This window comes from Cricetulus griseus, chromosome 2, assembly GCF_003668045.3.
Source record: "Cricetulus griseus strain 17A/GY chromosome 2, alternate assembly CriGri-PICRH-1.0, whole genome shotgun sequence".
NCBI lineage: Eukaryota > Metazoa > Chordata > Mammalia > Rodentia > Cricetidae > Cricetulus > Cricetulus griseus.
Genome location: NC_048595.1, coordinates 200,588,056 through 200,605,091, shown reverse-complemented (window position 1 = coordinate 200,605,091; position 17,036 = coordinate 200,588,056). Strand labels below are relative to the sequence as shown.

The following is a 17,036-nucleotide window of genomic DNA, read 5'->3' as shown; positions in this document are numbered from 1 at the left end:
AACCCAGTTGTAATGACTTTACGATTATAGTTCAATGAAAACATCGAATTACATACTCGCAAACGACATTCAAACTGCCTTAGATCTTCAAATTACGAAATTTATAAATGATTGAATTGTGCGCATTGTAAATAAATACAAAAACTACTTTGAAAGACCAAGGAATGGATGTAAAATTCACATTGGCCACATGATGTCGCTGTACACCATAAAGTCTTGAAGCTGGAAATGAGGTACTGATAAAACCGAAGGGAGGAAGCTTCGTCATCAGCCGAGAAAAGATAAAAATGGTGAGGAGACAAATGACTGAAAACATGAATTTACAAAGTATGATCTTGGAGTGACAGCGGTACGAAAGGCGCAGTGCTTTTGCGATGCTGTTTTCCAGGCTCCGAGGCCTGAGAGCCCGGCGCCTGCTCTTGCTCTCGCTTCTGCTTCTCATTGGCTGGCAAGCAGGGAGCGGCCAGCTCCATTATTCCGTCTCCGAGGAGGCCAAACACGGCACCTTCGTGGGCCGCATCGCTCAGGACCTGGGTCTGGAGCTGGCCGAGCTGGTGCCCCGCCTGTTCAGGGTGGCGTCCAAGGACCGCGGGGACCTTCTGGAGGTAAATCTGCAGAATGGCATTTTGTTTGTGAATTCTCGGATCGACCGGGAGGCGCTGTGCGGGCGGAGCGAGGAGTGTAGCATCCACCTGGAGGTGATCGTGGACCGGCCTCTGCAGGTTTTCCACGTGAATGTGAAGGTTAAAGATATTAATGATAACCCACCGGTTTTCAAAGGCTCAGAACAAAGGATATTTATTCCTGAAAATAGACAACTAGGCTCGAGGTTTCCACTAGAGGGCGCTGCGGACGCAGACATTGGTGTCAATTCTCTTTTAACTTACACGCTGAGCCCCACTGAATACTTTTCTTTGAAGGTAGAGACGACTGACGAACTCAGTAAATCCCTTTCGCTTGAACTGAGAAAATCTTTGGATAGAGAAGAAACACCAGAACTTCAGTTATTACTGACAGCCACTGACGGGGGCAAGCCAGAGCTGGAAGGGACAGTTCGGCTTCAGATTACTGTGCTCGACGTTAATGATAACGCCCCACTGTTTGACCAGGCTGTCTATAGAGCTCAGTTAGTAGAATCTACAGCGAATGGAACATTAGTGACCACGTTAAATGCCTCTGACGCTGATGAAGGTGTAAATGGTGAAGTTGTGTTTTCCTTTGGCAATGACGTTTCTGCTGACATTCAAGAAAAATTCAAAGTGGATTCTATTTTAGGAGAAATTAGAGTGATCGGTGACCTGGATTATGAAAAAATAAAATCCTATGAAATTCAAGTAAAAGCAGTTGATAAAGGGACTCCCCCAATGTCAAATCACTGCAAGGTTTTGGTGAAAGTGTTAGATATAAATGATAACACCCCGGAGCTGGAGATCACTTCCTTATCTTTGCCCATCAAAGAGGATGCTCCACTTAGCACTGTCATCGCCCTGATCAAGGTGTCCGACCGTGACTCTGGTGACAACGGGCAGGTGACCTGCTCCCTGACCCCTCATGTCCCCTTCAAGCTGGTGTCCACCTTCAAGAATTACTATTCGCTCGTGTTGGACAGCGCCCTGGACCGAGAGACCACAGCTGACTATAAGGTGGTGGTGACTGCCCGGGATGGAGGCTCGCCCTCGCTGTGGGCCACAGCCAGCGTGTCCGTGGAGGTGGCTGACGTGAACGACAACGCGCCCGCGTTCGCGCAGCCCGAATACACGGTGTTCGTGAAGGAGAACAACCCTCCTGGGGCGCACATCTTCACAGTGTCGGCCACAGACGCTGACGCGCAGGAGAACGCTCTAGTGTCCTACTCTCTGGTGGAGCGGAGGGTGGGGGAGCGCTTGCTGTCGAGCTTCGTGTCTGTGCACGCAGAGAGCGGCAAGGTGTTCGCGCTGCAGCCTCTGGACCATGAGGAGCTGGAGCTGCTGCAGTTCCAGGTGAGCGCGCGGGATGCTGGTGTGCCTGCCCTGGGCAGCAATGTGACTCTGCAGGTGTTTGTCCTGGATGAGAATGACAATGCGCCCGCGCTTCTGGGACCTCAGGCGGGCAGTTCAGTGAGTGAACTGGTGTCAAGGTCAATTGGTGCGGGGCATGTGGTGACGAAGGTGCGCGCAGTAGACGCAGACTCTGGCTACAATGCGTGGCTATCCTATGAACTGCAGCCTTCGACAGGTGGCGCACGCAGCCCGTTCCGCGTGGGTCTGTACACGGGTGAGATCAGCACCACACGCGCCCTAGACGAGGCCGACGCTCCACGACAGCGTCTGTTGGTGCTGGTGAAGGACCATGGCGAGCCGGTGCTGACCACCACCGCCACCGTATTGGTGTCTCTGGTGGAAAGTGGACAGATTCAGAAAGCCTCCTTGCCGGTATTAACTGGTGCAGTGGGCCCCCAGGCATCGCTGGTGGATGTCAATGTGTACCTGATCATTGCCATTTGCGCAGTGTCCAGCCTGTTGGTGCTCACTCTGCTGCTGTACACAGCGCTGCGCTGCTCGGCGACTCCTACCGATGGAGCCTGTGCTCCTGGGAAGCCTGTGCTGGTGTGCTCCAGCGCGGTGGGGAGCTGGTCTTACTCGCAGCAGAGGAGACAGAGAGTGTGCTCTGGAGAGGGTCTGCCCAAGACCGACCTCATGGCCTTCAGCCCTGGCCTGTCTCCAGGTTTGAACATATTGGAAAGAAGTGAACAGGCAGAAGTAAACTCGGATCTTTCTGGTAATGTAAGTCCAAATTTGAGCTATGACTTCAACCTCTTTTTAGATTTAACTTCATTTTTAAAGCATTATTTAAATAGCATTTAAAATGTATCAGGGTGTTCAATGACATTTAACAAACCATACCTTTGCAAATTCTCTAGTATTTCCAATTGCATAATGCATGGAGCTAGGAAGCAAAATAGATGCAAATTATTGTATTCTTTTATCAATATGGTAGAATGCTTTAAAACCTTTCAGCACTATTAGTGTTAATTTTGGGTAGTGGTGGCATTAGGGATGGAACTGAGGAATTCATAAATGCCAGGCAAGCACGGTGTTGGTGAACTTTAACATGGGCTGTTAGTTTTTGTGAAATGTCTTACTCTGTTCAAATGATTGTAGGCAAAGTTACAGAAACCATCTGCTTTCTCCCTACACGGCTAAGTTTCAAAGTGGGCAGTAAAAGATAAATTTTAAGCACTGTGATTTAAAATATATTTGTTGATGATACATTAATTTCCACATTAAAGTATCCAACAAGTTCCTGGTGCCATTCCCTGGCTGGAAAGACTGATTATTACATGAATTTGTGTCTTGCATGATCCAGTCAAGATGTACTGAGAACACTTCCCGTTTATTTGTCAATGCCCCTAAACCCTTTATTTTCTGTTTTTAAAATCCCTCTGATATTTTCTTAGGGGAAACTTTTTTCCCTCTACAGATGAAATTGTTGAGGCCCCAAAAAAACTAACCCCCCAAAAACCTCTAAGTTAAGGATAATTACTAATTTAAAATGTTTCTAGTACAGTCCATTGCATTTGATTAAATATTTAAAGTAGTTTCCAAAGGAAGAATTTTGCAGATACTAAATTTTAAACACTGTTTGAAATCAAAATAAAAGACAGAGAGACAGGTGGAGTAATTTTTTCCAAACAAAATTGTACTATGCACAAATCCCTAATGCTTGTCTTTCTAGAAATGAATGTAGAAACACAAAACAGGAAAAGAAAATTCTTTATGCCGGTTGTGAATAATGGTCTCTTCAAAGTTTGATTCATATATTCATGTTGATCAATAATGAGTAACATATTAGGCAGTATGTTTTACAGCAGATTTAACAACCCAACTGATATGCTTTTGATATAGGTCTCTTTGAGTCTTCTAACTATTTATTCAAGAGCTTGTTAAATCTCTCTCTCTCTCTCTCTCTCTCTCTCTCTCTCTCTCTCTCTCTGTGTGTGTGTGTGTGTGTATGTGTATTCTTGGGTATGCTCTCCTTTATGCAGATGGAGGTCAGTAATTAATGTTAGGTGTCTTACTCAATTACCTTATCTTTTTTTTTTGAGTCAGGTAGTTCATCGTTTTGGCTAGACTGACTGGGCATGTGGGTGCTAGGGACCTGAGCTTAGGTCCTCATGCTTGCACACCAAGCACTTTACCCACCAAGTCATCTCCATAACCTCTAATATAGTGTTTTAGTTCTTACATTCAAATCTGAAGTTACACAAGTATAAAGTGAATGAAACTTGTTGGGCAAATATTCAAACACACATACAGAAAAGTTCCTTAAAATTCTTCTTGTAAAAGGAAAGCACCAATAGATGTGCTAACTTGGAAGAAAGAAAGCTCAGGAGGTCCCAACCCTAGACAAAGAACCACAAGCAAGTAAGGAAGGCTGAGGAGAAGAGGAATAGTCTTCCCCAGGGAGGAGCACACCAGCTGGTTATCCAATACCAAATGCTCAGTCTTGAAAACATATTCAAGTAACATTATACAGACTGAGCAGGTTGTATTTAGGTATCACACATGTACATGTATATAAACAATAAGAAAAAGAAGACATAAATTTGAAAAAGAACAAGGGAAGGTACATCAAAGGTTTGGGTGGAGGTAGGGGAAGAGGGAAATGATGTAATTATATTAAACTTCAAAAAACTTTTATAAAACATTCTACAAAAAATGGCAGCTAAGCTTCCTGAGATTTGGGTGATATGTTGACAGATGTGTTGTTTAGAGCACTGTAAGACACAGGCCAAAGCATAGTTCCTCAACTTTCCAAATATTAATATTATTACACCCAGTCTTATTTAGCAAGAATAACCACAAAATAGTTTTTGGAATAATAATGCTTAAAAAACCCTTCTAATTTTCTCTATATGTGAGATAAATCTTGTAGGACGATACAATTGGAGAGAATAGATTCAAAAACCATAAATAAAATTTTCTCCCCCACTTACATTATTATATCTCCATAGCTATATTCATTAGCAACATGTGAACATGGTCTTTAGAGGGACATTCAATATTTATTATCATTCACTCTACAAGCACATATTGACAGCCTAGCATATGAAGAGCCCTGCAATAGAACCCGAAGCACACAGTGTGTTGGGTTTGGTGTAATGTACCCTTTTCAGTTTTCTTTGTCAAACCATCACATCCATGAAAGAAAATATTGTCCTGTGTGTAACTTTAACAAAAATAAGAAATGTGATGTTTCTACAAAACAGTAGAAAGGGGCGCATTCCTTCTTTATGCAAATCATTTTTAGAAAACTATGATTTTTGTGATAGCAACTAAAGAGTAAAACTAAAGCAAGTCCATGGAAAAATGCTCTGAAAGGGCAATTAAAATGATAAGACATCCAGGCAGTGGTGCACACCTTTAATCCCAGCACTTGGGAGGCTGAGGCAGGTGGATCTCTGAGTTTGAGGCCAGCCTGGTCTACAGGGCAAGTTTCAGGACAGCCAGGGCTACACAGAAAAACACTATCTCAAAAAAGGATTAAAAATTGGGAGTTATAGAGAGAATGTTTTGTTGCTAAATTGAAAAATTGTAAGTACAAGATAAATATTACTGTCTTTTATTTAAGCCAGAAAAATTTGAATTGGTTGGCATTTGAGGCTACAATGACCTTACTCATTATATTAAAAAGTTTATGTAGACTGTGGGCTGGAGAGATTGCTCAGTGGTTAAGAGCTCTTGCTGCTCTTCCAGAACACACAGGTTTGAGTCCCAGTACCTACATGGTGGTTCAAAATCATTTGTAATTCTAGTTCCAGGGGATCCGATGTTCTCTTCTGGATTGTGGGTACCAGGTATGCATGTGGTGCACAAACATACCCACAGGCAAAACACCTATATACAAAAATAAAAATAAATAAAGGAATTAGTATAGGTTGAAAATGTAGTTATCTCAGAGTACTGAAACATTAATCATAAAACTATGAATAGAACCAGTAGCCTTTTAAATTTGTCTGGAAGAGCCCAGCTTAGTGGCACATACTTGTCCTTGGGTGGTGGGAGCATGAGGATCTGAATTTAAAGGCCATCATCTGCTACAGAACAAGTTTGAGGCTAGCCTGAGCTATAAGTGACAATTGCCTTAACAATAAAATGAAGAAACAAAGCCCAATAATAACAATAATAAACCCCAAGAAAACGGACTTGACCTTAATGTGTTTGGATATGTCCTCATAAGACTACATTGTGATCACAGAGTTTAAGATGATTACACTGCAGATATAAGATCAGGGTGACTATTCTTTCTTTGTTATAATGATTCTTATAAAGCTTAAAAGTTTTCTGGAATAGTGAATTGTATTAACTTGGGGGTAAATCTCAAGTATTAGTCACTAGTATAAAAAGGGACGAGTTTAGGATTACAAAGTTTGAAAAGTGGCTGTAGTTTATGGGATGCTATTATAGAAAGAAGGAAAACATATTATATATATAATATATATATATATATATATATGTGTGTGTGTGTGTGTGTGTGTGTGTGTGTGTGTGTGTGTGTGTGTACATACATACATACATACATACATACATACACACACACACACACACATATATATGGAGTAGTGTGATTTAGCATTTAACATGAATGTGAATGGAATTTCCATTGATTGCTGATTCAGAATTCTTGTCCCATTCAGAATATTTCAATAGTTTTTTCCTTCTTTCACAGCATTTTAGTGGAATGCATTATTTCAGCTCTTATTCCTTTTAATTTTTTCCAAAATTTTTACTGTATATATTCATTGTACATAGTACTGTTTTATGTGGGGTATTTTGCATAAGTATATAATGCTTATTGAGCCTATTTCTTCATGCTCCCTTCCTCTCTACCTCAGTGTTCTTCCTCATTTCACTAGTCTCCTTTGTTCCTCTAGACGCTTTTGTTTCTGCGTTCATTACATATATGGTATATGTGTTATATAGGTTACACATGTGTGTATTTATGCCCAATTTTATCTATCTATATAAAATCTAGTAACCACAGTTGAGAGAACACATGGGATATTTTTCTTTGTGAACATAATTTTTCTTCAGTTATTTCCAGTTGCATTCATTTTACTGCAAGAGTGAGTAAGTGGAATACCTTCAAGATATTAGACTCAAGGAAAGTTATTATTATTATTATTATTATTATTATTATTATTATTATTATTAAGACAGGGTTTCTCTGTTTAGTCTTGGCTGTGCTGGAACTCTCTTTGTAGACCAGGTTGGTCTCACACTCAAAGATCCACCTGCCTCTGCCTCCCAAGTGCTAGGATTAGAGGCATGCACCCAGCTCATATAAAAATTATTAGTGATTCTAACTCCAGAAAAATTTATTTCTTGTTGCTGTTTTTAATGGACACTGTAAATTTTGCAGTTCATTTTGTTTTCTTCTAAGAAAGATAAAAACAAATTCTTTGACATACATAAAATAACAAGTGTGTAACTTGATATGCACTTTGCCAACTGACACATTCCTCTCCTAATTTCAAATAATTCCCACTCTATCTTTAAATTTAATATTTTTGCATGTGAAGGAGCCAGTTAAGAATGAATAAGTAATGGATACACTCATGTAACTAACACTGAAAAGAAATCATTTTATTTTTTTCTGTAAGAAAATTCAAATATAATAGAAAAGAGAATAATCCTAAAATAAAATATACTTCTCATATAAGAAGTCAATGTAACCCACAAACAACTCAAAACTCAAAATTATAAACGGCAAGAGTGTATTCATATTTTCAATGATCAAAAGTACCTATTGATGCTGGTATGCTTGCTGTGAAGAAGCGGTAAAAGAAATTCAAAAGAATTGGAAACAGGGTCTCCAAGAGATATTTGAACATCTGTATTGGTATCAGCACTTTTTACAAGAACCAAGAGCCAGAGGAACCCAATGTCCATGGATGGTTGAGTGGACTCAAGAAATGCAATGTGTATACAAAACGGAACCATTCAATATTAAGAAGAAAAGCAACAACCTAGAACATGTAACATGCTACAACACTGATAAGCCTTCAGGATATTATAGTAAGTTGAAAAAGCCTGTCTCAAAACAAAGAAAAATGTCAGATCTTGGAAACAGCCTAGATGCCCCTCAACTGAAGAATGGATTAAGAAAATGTGATAGATACATTTACACAATGGAGTACTATTCAAGGGTAATTAACAAGGACGTCCTAAAATTCCCAGGCAAATGGACAGAACTAGAAAAATCATCCTAAGGGAGGTAACCCAAAACCAGAAAGACAAATACATTATGTATCCACTCATAAGTGGATACCAGACATAAAGCAAAAGATACAAGCCTACAATCCATAACCCCAGGGAAGCTTGAACCCTGTTCCAGAAACGGGAAGCAGATGCAGATATCCACAACTAACCAATGGGCCTGGAGTACAATTGAAGTGAGGGAGGAGCGATAATTTGAACAGAGGAGTCAAAAGCATGATGGGGAAACCCACAGAATCAGCTGACCTGTGGTAGTGAGAGATCACTGACTCAGGTCTGACAAATAGGGAACCTACATAAGACCGAACTAGACTCCCTTAATACAGGTGACAATGATGTGCCTGGGACAATGTATGAGGCCAATGACCATGGGTCCAAGACCTAACACTAATGCACAAACTGATTTAGTGGAGCCCATTCCATATGGAGAGATACCTTGCCCAGCCTAGACACAGGGGTGTGGAGGTGGAGAGGTGTCTTGGTCCTGCCTCAACTAAATGATGGGACAGACTTAGTAGACTTCCTAGGGGAGCCCTTACCCTCTCTGAGTAGCAGATTGAAGGAGGGGGGAAGTAAGGAGGGCGGGAGGAGAAAAGGGAGGGGAACTGGGATTGGAATGTAAAAAATAAATTAATAAAAAAAGAATGCGTCACCAACACCCGGAAAACAAACAAAACAAAGAAAAAAAAGAACTCAACCCCAGAGCAATAAACCCTAACAAATTCTGTATGATTTCACTTACTCGATAGTGAAACTTACAGAAAACGCAAGTAGAATGGTGGTTACCATGAGCAAGGACGGAGGAAACTGGAATTGCTGTCAAGTGGGTATAAATTTTCGGCTTAACAAGAGGAAAGTTTTGCAACAGTGTGAATATACTTAACACTACTGAAGCTTACACTTGGAGTTAATACGGTAAACGTCTCATTTACAGTTAATACGGTAAAGTTCGAATCGGATTGGCCACAGGGTGTCGCTGTTCACCAGAGAGTGTTCTCTAGAAAGGAAAATTCCCAGAGCCTCTTTGTTACTTCAGATAAAACGTCGGGAGAAGCTGCAGGATTTGAGCAGGTGTCAGACTATTTAATTGTTTTTTAAACATGATCATTTAATTTGACCAACTCACGTAGGATTAGAAGTGATGCCTTCTTTGAGAGGGGGCCCAGACGTCAGGCAGTGTCTGCTGCTCTTGCTTCCTTTCCTCGCAGCCTGGGAGGCAGGGAGCGGCCAGCTCCACTACTCCGTCCCCGAGGAGGCCAAACACGGCACCTTCGTGGGCCGCATCGCTCAGGACCTGGGACTGGAGCTGGCGGAGCTGGTGCCCCGCCTGTTCAGGGTGGCGTCCAAGGACCGCGGGGACCTTCTGGAGGTAAATCTGCAGAATGGCATTTTGTTTGTGAATTCTCGGATCGACCGGGAGGCGCTGTGCGGGCGGAGCGAGGAGTGTAGCATCCACCTGGAGGTGATTGTGGACCGGCCTCTGCAGGTTTTCCACGTGGAGGTGGAGGTGAGGGACATTAACGACAACCCTCCGGTGTTCCCAACCACAGAAAAAACTATCCAGTTTCACGAATCGAGGCTGCTTGACTCGCGGTTTCCTTTAGAGGGAGCATCTGATGCAGATATAGGAGCAAACGCTCTTCTGTCCTACAAGCTCAGTTCCAGTGAATTTTTCTTTCTAGATGTACAAACAAATGATGAACTAAGCCAGTCGCTGTTTCTTGTGCTGGGGAAATCTCTGGACAGAGAGGAAAACGCTGAGGTGAAATTGTTACTGGTAGCTACGGATGGAGGCAAGCCTGAACTCACAGGCACTGTTCAAATACTCATTAAGGTCTTAGATGTGAATGACAACGAGCCTACTTTCCCCCAATCAGTTTACAAAGTACAGTTGTTAGAGAATACTGCAAACGGAACCTTGGTGGTTAAATTAAATGCTTCTGATGCAGACGAAGGATCAAACAGTGAGATTGTGTATTCACTCAGTAGTGATGTATCTTCGACCACACGGACAAAGTTCCAAATAGACCCCACCTCAGGAGAAATCAGAACTAACGGGGGATTAGATTATGAAGAAAGGACAGCCTATGAAATTCAGGTCATTGCATCTGACAAGGGAACGCCATCAATGTCAGGACATTGTAAAATTTCAGTCAAACTTGTGGATATCAATGACAATACGCCAGAAGTCTCAATAACCTCTCTCTCACTGCCTGTCCAAGAGAATGCTCCACTGGGCGCTGTCATCGCCCTCGTCTCAGTGTCAGATCGTGATTCAGGAATCAACGGGCAGGTCACCTGCTCTCTGACCCCTCATGTCCCCTTCAAGCTGGTGTCCACCTTCAAGAACTACTATTCGCTCGTGCTGGACAGCGCCCTGGACCGAGAGACCACAGCTGACTATAAGGTGGTGGTGACTGCCCGCGACCGGGGCTCGCCCTCGCTGTGGGCCACAGCCAGCATGTCTGTGGAGGTGGCTGACGTGAACGACAACGCGCCCGCGTTCGCGCACCCCGAATACACGGTGTTCGTGAAGGAGAACAACCCTCCTGGCGCGCACATCTTCACGGTGTCGGCCACAGACGCTGACGCACAGGAGAACGCTCTAGTGTCCTACTCTTTAGTGGAGCAGAGGTTGGGCGAGCGCTTGCTGTCGAGCTTCGTGTCTGTGCACGCAGAGAGCGGCAAGGTGTTCGCACTGCAGCCTCTGGACCATGAGGAGCTGGAGCTGCTGCAGTTCCAGGTGAGCGCGCGGGATGCTGGTGTGCCTGCCCTGGGCAGCAATGTGACTCTGCAGGTGTTTGTGCTGGATGAGAACGACAATGCACCCGTGCTGCTGTCCCACGGAGCTGTGGGAGCTGGAGGGACTGTGAGCCAGTTTGTGTCTAGGTCAGTGGTTTCAGGGCATGTAGTGGCGAAGGTGCGCGCAATTGATGCTGACTCTGGTTACAATGCTTGGCTCTCTTATGAACTGCAGTCATCCGCAGGCAATTCCCGTAGCCTGTTCCGCGTGGGTCTGTACACGGGTGAGATAAGCACCACACGATCCCTGGATGAAGCAGACGCGCTGCACCAGCGCCTGCTGGTGCTGGTGAGGGATCATGGTGAGCCTGCACTGACTGCCACAGCCACGGTGCTAGTTTCTCTGATAGAGAACAGCCAAGCTCCAAAAGCCTCATCAAAAACGTTGGTAGACGCCATTGGACGAGAGGCGTCGCTGGTGGATGTCAACGTGTACCTGATTATCGCCATCTGCGCAGTGTCTAGCCTGTTGGTGCTCACTCTCCTGCTGTACACAGCACTGCGATGCTCGGCGACGCCCACCGACAGAGCTTGTGCTGCCGGGAAGCCTGTGCTGGTGTGCTCCAGCGCGGTGGGGACCTGGTCATACTCGCAGCAGAGGCGGCAGAGGGTGTGCTCTGGAGAAGGTCCACCCAAGACCGACCTCATGGCCTTCAGCCCCAGCCTATCCCAAGGCCCGGAATCAGCAGAAGAGAGACAGCCGCCATTAGACTCAGAATACGTAGCAAAGGTAGGCTTTAATTTTTTTTCTTGAGAAGAGCGTCACAATTTCTGTATTGCTTGTGATTCCTGTTAATTATTTAAACCTGAAGCTCCGCCTTTATTTTATATCATTGTGTTGTCGTGAGATACTTATGAATTGGGTATCAAATTCCTGCCCATAGAACAATTCTCCTAAATAGTCTTACTTTCATAGTGAGGTTCATAAAGAAATCTCTGCGTGAGTAATCAGACCCTGAATAATTGAAAAAAAATGCCCAGGAAAACCTGACATTTAAAATGTATTTATTGTGAGTGTTCTCGACCCTCGTGTGTGAACCTCAAAGAACTTTTTTGGGTTGTAGGGATCCAAGGCAGGTCATCAGCCTTGCAAGGCAAGAACTTTACCTGTTGAGCAATCTCACTGGCACCAAAATGTAATAATTCAACATTACTCCGAAATGTTTTCCTTTCAAAAACTTAAAAGACCAAATTAGAAAACTCAAAGGATTTTTAAAATGTACGACAACTATAGTTGTAAACATAGAATCCTATCCATATTATTGTCAGAGTCTGTTTAGAGTAATATAATCTTTACTCTGGAAATGTTTCAGATTTGCTCTTTCAACCTTTAATTCCAGGCCTATAACAGTATCTATCTTTGTATTGACCATTACAATTATGTTAGCATTTAGGGATGGTGGATAGCCTATTTGTTCTTAATAAGGAAAAATGACCGAAATTGGGAGATAAAGATTTAACTATAGTAAAATCGTTGGGTTTTCAGGCAAAAGAGAGAGTTCATTGAGGCAAGGACCCTTCAAACTTTAACATTTAAAGATTAAGTTGGAGCCAGGTAGTGGTGATGCATGCCTTTAATCCCAGAACTTGGGAGGTAGAGGCAGTTGGGTTTCTGTGAGTTCGAGGCTAGCCTGGTCTACAGAGCTAGTTCCAGGACAGATAGGGCTGTTACACGGAAAAACTCTGTCTCAAAAAAAGAAAAACAAGAGCAACAACAAAAAGATTACATTGGGCTGGGTGTGGTGGTGTATACCTTTGAGCCTAACCTCAGATAAGTAGGCAGAGGCAGGTGGATCTCTGTGAATTCAAGGCCAGTCTGGTCTACAGAGTGAGTCCCAGGACAGCCAGGGCTACAGAGAGAAACCCTGTCTCAAAAAATAATGAAAGAAAAAAAGAAAATAAATAAAAAGAAAAGGAAGATTACATTGGGCTTGGTGTGGAGGTGCATGCTTTTAATTATGGCATTTGGGAGGCAGAGGCAGATGGATCACGGAGCTCCAGTCTAGCCTGACCTACATAGCAGATTCCATGCCAACAGGACTGAATAGTTAGATCTTGCCAGAAGAGAAGTTGGGTTGACCAAGCATCCAGATCTTTTCCTTTTCTTTGTATAAGTGAAGAGTATTGTGACCTAGTCTTCATGCTAGTGCTCAACAGTCACCATCCAGTGTCATTAGGCTAATTCATGCAGGGCTCCTCTGTGAAGGAGTTGGCCACTTCTCACTCTATGCCTGCTTACACTTAATCACCCTGAGCTTACACTTTTATCTGGTTTTCAAGCATATTCCTTGTGAAACTGAAATTTTCCCAAAATGCAAGACCTGGCTTGGGATGGCTGCATTTCCAGTGGAAACTCCTGCAATGGGTATTTAAAACACAGGGCTTGACCAGTAAGTGATACACTTGTGAAGGATTTTATTTTTGTCTTTACTTTTTTTTCCAACCAAAGGAAGATGTGTTTGGGTGAGTTAACAGTCTAAAACAGTTTTCTGACATCTAATAATTTACTTCTTTCTGTGGATTCAATTGCATATTGATGAACTAAATACCTGACTTCCACTAAGTGGTCTTATCCTTAACTATTGCTTAGACTATCCATTTCAATCTGGGACCTGTTTTTATTGGAGTTGGCAATTTGGTGGGTGGACTTGAACTTTTAGAAGATTCCACTCCTACAGGAAACCTATCATCTTCTCTTGATAAGTCTTACAATGCAAAGTACATATTCCCTGGAAATGATAAAAGTTCATCCGAGGCTTTACAGAGAAAAAAATGCCTTGAAAACAAGGGATATCCTTTCTTTGAAGAAAAAACCCTCCAATTTCGAGTACATAGCTATTCACCAACATGAAGGCTGGTGTGCAGAATGTCTGAACCTTCAGATGGAGTCTACCCTATTCAAAGCCTGGCCACTGTGTTTTACTATTGCTAAGTTATGAGCTTTTAAAGTTATGTTGAAATGTTCCCAGATTTCCAAGAGCCATAATCTGTTTCCTAATAAATTCTTATGGTTTCTTAGTCTGATGTGCAGTTTTCTTGCCAAAGTGATAGTACAACATATTCATTGATGCTCATCTACACACTGGCCTAATCTTTTAAACTCAATATTCTTTCAGTGTTACCTTTATTTACAGATACTCAGTACCAGAGTCTAGCTGTTATCAGTTCATATGTAACATCACATTTCTCAATAGTATACTCTTTAAATACAAACATACATAAGTCTTCAGAAGCATCTCACAAGTTTTAAGCCCACAATGTTTTAAAATTTCTATTTCATTTTCAAATCATCCTTCTAAGATATGATCATTAGATCACTAATGGACATCATGATATCTGTAACTGATTTTTAGAAACATACCATTCAGAAATAATCTCACAATCTAGTTAGTTAGCAGGTAAGATCCCTTGCTGCTCTTACAGAGTGTCTGAGTTTGGTTCCCATCAGCCACATGGTGGCTCACAACCATGTATAACTCCAGTTGGCCCCCTTAGGCACCAGGCATTCACATGGTGTGCATACATTTGTGCAGGCAAAACCCTCATACATATAAAATAAAACAACTTTTAAAAACGAAATACCTTTAGGTTAGGAGGATAACTCAGGAAGAGAGCACTTGCCCTAAAATGGATGAGGTCAGGCACGGTCACACACACCTTTGACCCAAGCACTCAGGAGGCAGAAGTAGGTAGAGTTCTATGAGCTTGAGGCCAGCCTGGTCTACATAATGAGTTCCAGCCAGGGCTATACAGTGAGGCCCTGTCTCAAAACAAAACAACAATAACAAGAGCCCTATAATGGATGAGAAGCCCTAGGTTCAGTCACTAGAATTGAAAAGTACAAACAAAACACCATAAGCATCTATCTAATTAATTCTTTATGAGCTATCACAGAAGAATCTATTAGAAATTATGTTGATTGTTAACAAATATCATTAATGTAGTCTTCACTTATCCTTATTTGAAGTTAAGATTTAATTTTAAATATTAATTTAAATTAAGTTAATTTTAAATATTCATTTATTTATTCAGTATAAACTTTATTAATTATTTTATTTTAAACATAAATGATAAAATGTGAGTTAATTGACTGCTACATTTTATTCAATTAAAAACTGGAAACTGAGCCTTGTAAGAAACCCTTTTCTTCTAATACTCAAATTATGTGCTAGATTTCTCTTTAAAGTATTCTGTCTATAAGTAAAAGTCTGGACAGTTTCTTTTTCCCCATAAATGCTTAAATTTGCCCTTTCCATGAATATTCTGGAGTTTAGAGGACTCATACCTCATCTTTATTAGTGAATTCACAGAGATCTTTAGAATATTTCATTCCTGGGGGATGGAGAGATGGCTCAGTAGTTAAGAGCACTGGCTGCTCTTCCAGAGGTCCTGAGTTCAATTCCAAGCAACCACATGTGGGTAACAACCATCTGTAGTGGGATCTGATTCCCTCTTCTGTCATGCAGGAATACATGCATTTAGAACACTCTTGTACATAGAATACATTTAAAAAGAACATTTCATTACCTAGTCTTATATATGTTGCCTTGTGACTCATGTTCTAAAGTTGTTTTTCTCTTTGTAATTTTTTAGATTGACAATGTGTTCAATCTTTCTTTATTTTTCTTTTAACACTTATTTGTTTTGTATGGCTGTACATGTGTGAGCATGCATGCATGCCATGATTCGAGTGTGCAAGTTAGAAGACCATTTTCAGGAGTCATTGGGCCACAGCAGTTGAAATCATGTCAGCAGGCCTGACAGCATGTGATTTTACCGCTAGGCCATCTCTCAGGTCCTGTTTGTATGGGTTGGGTCTTGATTTCAGGCTGATCTTCAGCCCCCTAAGTCCTAAGATGATGGGTGTGCATCACAATACTTACCTACATGAAATCTTTTAAAGTTACTTGATACAGAAATTCATACAGAGAGGAGATCACTAAAGCCATAGTCATTTAATTTTCATTTTAGAATATACATGCAAATTGTAATGTGCAAACAGTGTGGAAATTTATAAAAAAATGCTCTTACTTGGTACAATTCGAGTATAACAAATAATCAAGCCACACAGTGTTGTTCTCCTACAGGAAATATGTTTACAAAAGAACTTCACTGTGAAAGACTAACTCTGGGCTGGGGATACAGCTCAGTGGCATAACTCTTGCCTAGGTACTTGGGGCACTGGCTTCAATCCCCAGTAAGTAAGAATATGAATGAAGGAGACCTGACATCTTTATATAAATACCAGTTAAGAGAGTTAACAAGGGTACCAAGCTTGAATAAAGGACCTGGGGGTGATTTACAAATGTTAATTAATAAATGCAATCCAGCCTATTCCCAAGTAAGTTGGTAATGCTGAAATTATATAAACATATATTAGTAGGTATGCACAACATTTTCATACCTTATACCTTCATCATCACAAATATCAAAGACTCATCTTTGCATAAAATATATTTTGGGACTGGCATCTTGAATGGAGAAATCATCAGTTAAAGCCCTTTTTAATTTGGTTGGTTTATATGTACTTGCAATTAATGACTCATATTAAAATTCATCCTAGATTGTTGTGAAAGTTTAATGGGTAAACTCCATTAAGAGAGTCAGAACACTGTGCCTACCATACATGAAGTCCATTATTAGCAGTGAGGCTGTGAACTGGAGAGATATCGTGAAAATGTAAGGCTATGGTTTGGTAAAAAAAAAAAAAAAAAAAAAAAAAACTCCTTGATGGCCACTTGAAGGAAATCACAGGTCAAAATACAAATTTGGGGACAGTTCAAATTAGGCATTTAAGAAAATAAACGCATTAATACTTACACATTTAGCCACTTGATGTCGCTGTCCACCACAGGTTCCTTCACAAAAAGAAACACAGCGGGTTTTACACACTAGGCGATCCTCTTTCGTCACAGTCTCAGACAAAATGGTAGCGGTAAGGGGTTTAAGATGTGAAGAATAAGGAACTGAAAATAT

At 41.6% G+C, this 17,036-nt stretch overlaps 2 protein-coding genes across 2 annotated transcripts; both read left to right on the top strand.

Moving 5' to 3' along the window:
* The first annotated feature begins 374 nt into the window (after positions 1 to 374).
* On the top strand, positions 375 to 9,345 carry LOC113833716 (protocadherin alpha-1-like). Its single transcript, XM_035438737.1, has 2 exons — positions 375 to 2,821; positions 9,228 to 9,345. Exons 1-2 carry the CDS (start codon positions 375 to 377, stop codon positions 9,343 to 9,345), a joined length of 2,565 nt encoding a protein of 854 aa, XP_035294628.1.
* Positions 9,346 to 9,399: 54 nt separating this feature from the next.
* On the top strand, positions 9,400 to 16,993 carry LOC113833715 (protocadherin alpha-2-like). Its single transcript, XM_027398120.2, has 2 exons — positions 9,400 to 11,790; positions 16,889 to 16,993. The coding sequence occupies exons 1-2, from the start codon at positions 9,400 to 9,402 to the stop codon at positions 16,991 to 16,993; spliced, it is 2,496 nt and encodes an 831-aa protein (XP_027253921.1).
* The last annotated feature ends 43 nt before the right edge of the window (positions 16,994 to 17,036 follow it).